Source organism: Crotalus tigris, unplaced genomic scaffold, assembly GCF_016545835.1.
Source record: "Crotalus tigris isolate CLP2741 ecotype Arizona unplaced genomic scaffold, ASM1654583v1 scf7180000017545.3456711, whole genome shotgun sequence".
In the NCBI taxonomy this organism is placed as follows: domain Eukaryota; kingdom Metazoa; phylum Chordata; class Lepidosauria; order Squamata; family Viperidae; genus Crotalus; species Crotalus tigris.
This window is the reverse complement of record NW_024096464.1, coordinates 1,306,299-1,312,768: the sequence shown is the minus strand read 5'-3', so window position 1 is coordinate 1,312,768 and position 6,470 is coordinate 1,306,299. Positions and strand designations below refer to the sequence as shown.

The 6,470-nt window shown below is 41.8% G+C and overlaps 1 protein-coding gene across 1 annotated transcript; it reads left to right on the top strand.

Moving 5' to 3' along the window:
- The first annotated feature begins 290 nt into the window (after positions 1-290).
- Positions 291-6,349, top strand: LOC120302498 (acyl-coenzyme A thioesterase 1-like). Its single transcript, XM_039331049.1, has 3 exons — positions 291-2,907; positions 3,844-4,046; positions 5,036-6,349. Exons 1-3 carry the CDS (start codon positions 2,334-2,336, stop codon positions 5,627-5,629), a joined length of 1,371 nt encoding a protein of 456 aa, XP_039186983.1. The 5' UTR covers positions 291-2,333; the 3' UTR covers positions 5,630-6,349.
- Positions 6,350-6,470: the final 121 nt, after the last annotated feature.

Genomic DNA, 6,470 nt, shown 5'->3' with positions numbered 1-6,470 from the left:
TGCAGAAGCCTACCTCAGAGATCCAAAGAATTGACTCTGAAGTTTCATAGAATGGAACCACATTTACCATCAATAGTCACATACTATCAGTGGAAAATAGCCTGGTATCACTAACCATTCCCAAGAAAAGGCAGATGGCACCAGGCCTCCAACCCAAAAGAGACAGCTGAACTGTCCATTACATAGTGTGGGTGGAAAAAAAGGACTAAAATGCCCAGCTTTGAAAAGAAGCCATTTTTGATGCACAGAACTCAAGTGTAATCCCTTTGTTATAGCTTATCTTGTCTGTAGTAAAATTCATTATCAGAAGTCCTTGGATTCTTGAGCGCCTATTTAATTATTCCCAAACCACCTTAGACTTAAATAAGGAGCTTTTCCAGTGCTCCTGCTCAGAACAATTCTTCCTTTGTACTTTTAGCCTGCCAGCCATGGTATTTTTGAACAAGGATTACATGCTCTTTTGAAAAAGGACTAAACTCATGCTCAAAGGTAGTTTGACAAGTTAAAAAATGTGGAGGGTGGCAGAAAGTTAAATGGGGAATCGCAGAAAGCAAGCAGAGATGGCAACACGGACTGCGAGCAACCAAGAAGTCCAGTTGACTGGCAGATGCAGAAATAGCTCTGGGTAGCCATGGGGAGCACATGGGTTAGAACCGACTTTCAGTACTGCACAAATGTAGTGATAGTGTCACCGAAGTTGGAATGAAGGTAAAATTGTATAGTTCCCCCAAGGCACATAAGTAACTAGAATTCAGTGCATGAATAGCCAACTGTATAATTAGGGTCCCAGGCTTGTTAACCAAACAGGAGGACGTTCTACCACTTGTACACAAACCCACAGGATAAAAGTAGTAAAAAAAATGGAAAATGCTGGTCAGAAACCGATGTTTCTACAAAGCAGAAGTCTGCTCTCTCTTACTGTCAAAGTGAAGATAGGAAGATAGGTTAGGGAGGAGACAATTGAAATTAAATATGTGCCATGGTAGCATGATCCAAAAATCATGATTTATACACTTGCATCAAATGTCGCATGAAGTTTAATCACAAATAATTGTGTGTATCATCATTTTGATAAAGTCTTGATTTGCTGCAGACAGCTATAATGCTGTGAGGATGTGCCCTAATAAAGCAATAATTAAAACATCTACCATGGTTAGGGTCAAATGAGGAAGATCCTAGAGAAGGCTTTTTAAAATTTATTTTTCTTTTTAAAATAACAGAAAAAATATCCCCAAAGAAACAAGACACAAAAGTATATATATTAGAAAAAAATACATAACAAGTGCTTAAAACTAAGTGAAAACTTATTCACTTATTTTTTGAGCCCTAGAGAATGCTTAAGACAGTAACTCATTGTTCAGAATTCAGTTTATTCTTTGCTAATATATCTGCTGCATCAAACATCAATCTGAGCTACAAGCACAAATACTTAAGGCAAGGAAGGAACTTTCCATAAAAATGGCCAAAATAACTTCTACAACTTCAGTAAAACTTTGGGGACAGTCTGTATTTTAACCTTATGCATTTACTCACTGTAATGGAGTTGCAGACGAGGTTAAAAAGTTTTAGATTTCTGTACCCAAAAAAACAACCTAATCTTTTTTCCTTTATAAGCTATACTTACATTAATATTGGGAATTGAAGTCCACACATCTTAAAAGTTCAGAAGCACTGGTGTAGATCAATTGCTGAGTTGTATTGCAAGTTCTAAAGATTTTTAAAACACGGCTGGTCTATTCTAAAACACACTTATCTGAGTGTGCCAGAACAATATAATTGCATATCTATATAGCAGTGAAGTCCAGGAAGTTCAGTGGAACTTCTCTGCAACTACATTTGTGTAAGACCGAAAGAAATAATATCCCATTCCCATCCATTTGTTCATTCTGACTATGCTAGGGGTAGGCAACCTTGGCTCTTTTATGACTGGCTCAGGAATTCTGGGAGTTTGAAGTCCACGAGTCATAAAAGAGTCAAGATTGCCTACCCCTGGATCAAGTTCAGCAAAAAATAGTAGCGTTTCCTATCCTGAAACTACAATATTGTCAGTGTTTTTAATATATGATTACAATTATAGATCAACAAAGAAGAAGTCAAAGAAAAAGAAAGATATAAAGGTCGGACTCCGATTCGCCAAATTACCAAACCCGAAGAACGCGAGAGGAGGAGTCAGAGTACAACGCGGAAGAAGCAAGACCAGGCTCGTCGCCGACCTAGGGCAGCGAAAACTCGATCGGCAGCTCAGTCTTGTTTTGCTTGGTACAGAAATTCAGAGGGGTAAATTTAGCCTGAGAGTCGCGGTGGTAAGGGGCGTGCCCTTCCTAACGACCAGGATGTTACGGATCTGCTTGAGTCACTGCCCGCGAAGGACTTCCATTGTGAATTGCGGCGGTTGGTGGAGCCGGCGGGACCAGCGAGCCCGCTTTTCCGTCTCGGCTTGTCTCATGGAGCCTCGCCTCAGCTTTTCTCCCCCCGACCACAGCCTCTTCGATCAGCCGCTGGCTATCTCGGTGGAAGGGCTCCGGCCCGAGCAGGAGGTCGGCCTCCGCGCGTCGCTGGAAGATGAGAGGGGCGAGCGCTTCGAGTCGCGCGCCTTCTACCGAGCAGACGGCGAGGGCCGCCTGGATCTGCAGCGCTCGCCGGCGCTCGAGGGCGGGACCTTCTCCGGTTTGGAGCCGATGGGGCTGCTGTGGGCGCTGCAGCCGCTAAAGCCCCTCCGGCGCCTGGTGAAGCGCGACGTCGAGCGGCCCTTTCGCCTGGAGCTGGAGGTGCTGGAAAGGCAGGGAGAGTCTCTGTCGGGTAGCGTCTTGGCCAAGGGCTCCCACGATCGGAGATTCCTGGGCGACGGGGTGAAGAGAATCCCGGTACGGGAAGGGAGCATCCGGGCCACTCTGTTCCAGCCTCCCGGTAAACAGCGGGTACCTTCCTGCAGAAAATCACCCTATTAATACACTCATGTCCCGCAGGATCAGTCAAGAGCGATTTCAAGAGCAATTTCAGCGGTTTTGGGCTTCTCACAGTCACGCTGAATTGAGCTATAAGTAATCAGACCTGCTGAACCTGTTGCGATTCTGTGCGTTGTGCAAACTCAGTCTGGTTGTGATTAATGTCCATATATTTACCCAATGTTTATAGAACTCACTGAATCACAACCTGAATGCAACCATATTTTATTCTAGTGTCTTATATGAATTCCGGAAATAAAACTGATTTAGGCGTAATTACTATTTTTAGTATGCCTTCAAGCCAATCTTGGCTATAAGTGATTGCGTGGCCCTGGACTAATCTCTGCAGTTTCTGGACACCATTGTTGGAAATGACTGCCTTCTTCCTGGGGTTGAGAGAGAGTGACTGGCCCAAGGTCACCAAGCTGGTTGTGTTCCCAAGAGAGGCTTAGAAAACAGAGTCCCCCAGTTAGTACTCTGGTGCCTTCAACCTCTACAGCAAATTGGCTCTATGATTTCTGAAAATAAGATCAGTGGAATACACCATAATTATATTGGGCATGAGATCTGTAATTTAGACACAGGCAATGCATTCTGCATACCCAGCCTTTATGTTCTCTGTATTAAATGGGTGATTTAATAGAGGATTATTAACTACTACTGACTAGATTTCATTACATGCTTAGCCATAGATTCTGATTTCCAAATCACAGTGACTAGCTTCATGTGACAGAATAAGCGAAAACAAAAAACCATGTGGTAGCTTGGCAGATTGTATGAATCAAGCCATGTATCTTTTTTTTTTTGCTTTATCTTTGATGCAGGACTTTATTTAAAATATGCTAAGTTCTTAAGAAATATAACTAAAAACAACTGCTCTATTTTATATCTCTGGCAGGTAAAGGCCCTTTTCCAGGTATCATTCATATACCTGGAACTGGAGGAGGGATTCCAGAAAGTTCAGCATGTCTGATGGCCAATCATGGCTTTGCCATATTAGCTTTGGCCTATTATGGGTATGAAGATCTTCCTAAGGACATGAAGGAATTTCATCTGGAGTACTTTGAAGAAGCTGTCAATTATATGCTGAAACACCCAGTGGTAGGTTGTTATATTCATGGCCTTTGCAAAAAGATTTAGCTGAGATCTCAGTTTTTTAGCCGCAGAAATGTATTCAATCAACTGGGGTCAGACTCAGCTCAGCTATCCAGTGAAGATGACTGTCAAAGGGAAAATTGGAGGGGGGAGTACTGTGTATACTGCCATGTTATCCTAGATCAGAGGTGGGCAATTAATTTTCCCAAACGGCCACAAGAAGAAATGGGACTATTATGACTCTTGGACTTCAACTCCCAGAATTCCTGAGCCAGCCATGCTGGCTCAGGAATTCTGGGAGTTGAAGTCTATGAGTCATAAAAGAGCCAAGGTTACCTACCCCTGCTGTAGGCCATCCAGAGTCATTGGACATGGGATGGGTGGCAAATAAATTTCTAAATAAATAAATAAAATAGTGTTCTCTAAGTCAGAACTTCCAATATATAAATATATAAAAACTATCCATAATCAGTTGAAAAGAAATATCATGATTAGCAGCAAAATCTATCCATATATTAGCTCAGCACGTTGCTTAATATATAAGTTACTTCAACTAGTGTTATCAGTTAAAGGCTCAGTATTTTTTTTTAAAGCTAGAAGTGTCAGTGTGGTTAATTCTGTGAAATTAACTTCGTTACTGTATGGTTTCAACATGTTGAACTTTTTGTGCTATGTTCCTGAAATAGATCATGGAAAGTTTAAGGGCCTTAACAACTCATTTCTTTCCATTTGGGGCAGCCAAAGGGGTGCAAGATTAACTGAAGCATGAAAGCTCTAGGCAACTACTGTAACAGAAAGTGAAATAGCATGGATTATTTTCCTAGAGGCTGTGTCTGCATAACACATACTTCTGGTTTGCTTAAGGAGGGGCTGATTGATTAAACCATAATAAGCTGTGCTTAATAACATTCATCTGGTTATTCATTTAGGGTTGGTATATGAACATAGAACAGCATATGGTAGTATCTGATTTTCCTTTCTTTCCTTCTTTTTAGGTTAAAGGTCCAGGAATTGGGCTGTTGGGACACTCCAAAGGGGGTGACCTCTGTATTTCCATGGCCTCATTTTTAAAAGGCATCACTGCAATAGTCACAGTTAATGGTTCTATAGCCAATGTAGGTGCAACACTACGCTACAAGAATATCACCATTCCACCTCTTGGCATTAATGCAAGTCGAATCAAAATTGATCAGAATGGGATCTTTGACATTATTGATGTCCTGAATAACCCACTTGAAGGTCCCGACCGCCAAAGCTTAATTCCATTGGAGAAAGCTGAGGGATGCTTTCTTTTTATTGTGGGCATGGACGATCATAACTGGAAGAGTGAATTTTTTGCCAAGGAAGCTGCCAATTGTTTACAAGCTCATGGAAAAGACAAGCCTAGGATCATTTGCTATCCTGAAACAGGTCATTACATTGAACCTCCTTATACACCACTGTGTCCTGCTTCAGTCCACTTTTTGGTGGGCAAAACAGTGGTCTGGGGAGGGGAACCCAGAGCACACGCAGCAGCGCAGGTGGATGCTTGGAAGCAGATTCAAAACTTCTTTCACGAAACCCTCAACAGCAGCCAGAACAAATTGTAAATGTATTATGAGCTGTGATTCAGCACGTATGTTTGCTAAGCTAAATACTGGGGATGGGAGAATAAAGCTGGGAATGGATATGAAATGGGGGCAAGAAGAAGCAAACTCCTAGGTAATGAAGCCCATTTGAACATTTTTTATCTAGCCTTCAAATATTGTTTCTGCATTCTGTATTAAAGTTCTGAAGATTGGGATCTGCATAAGGTGGTAGCACCAGATGGTGGCCACAACAGTGTGATTTTGATTTATTGGTTTATTTAAATCTATACAGCCACCCCTTACTACAGTGACCCTGGGTTGTGGGCAAAGTTTATATGGAAAGCCTCATAGAAAACCTTAAGACATATAGTGTGAAATATATAGTTCAAGACAAACACCAGAGGAAAGTCCTGGGATCCATGGTGGGGGTTGGGGTTGGGGGGGGGAGAGACCATGTACACAAATCAAGTTCAAAGCCCCAGCCACCTGCAGACCAATTTAGAAACTCCTTTTTTCAACTGCACTAAATTCTTCTTACCTTGCTTTTAAATTGTAATTGTTATCAAGTTTCATTGCATTTGTTAAAATAAGATAGCATACATGCTGCTGCTAACTTAAAATGAGTTTAGAAGTTCAAGAAATTTAAGTATTTGCAGATCCAAATATGTGAGATTCAGCACGCATACGTTTTTTCCCGCTGACGGTGAAATGTTTCAAGTGAAATAAATTACTAACACTTGCTAAGACGCCTCAATTACTGTAATTCCACCAGTCAAAAGTTTTGACTACGGCTCTTGCATCCAAATCCGACCTTGTACTCCCCGTTTCGGAAGCGTGATCTCTGCAATCGATTGGTACAGTC

Excerpts from the sequence above, each read along its gene's own strand:
- LOC120302498 (XM_039331049.1), top strand. The coding sequence starts at position 2,334 with ATGTTACGGATCTGCTTGAGTCACTGCCCGCGAAGGACTTCCATTGTG. Across the intron at positions 2,908-3,843 it reads CACTCTGTTCCAGCCTCCCG|GTAAAGGCCCTTTTCCAGGT; the intron begins GTAAACAGCGGG and ends TATCTCTGGCAG. Across the intron at positions 4,047-5,035 it reads ATATGCTGAAACACCCAGTG|GTTAAAGGTCCAGGAATTGG; the intron begins GTAGGTTGTTAT and ends CCTTCTTTTTAG.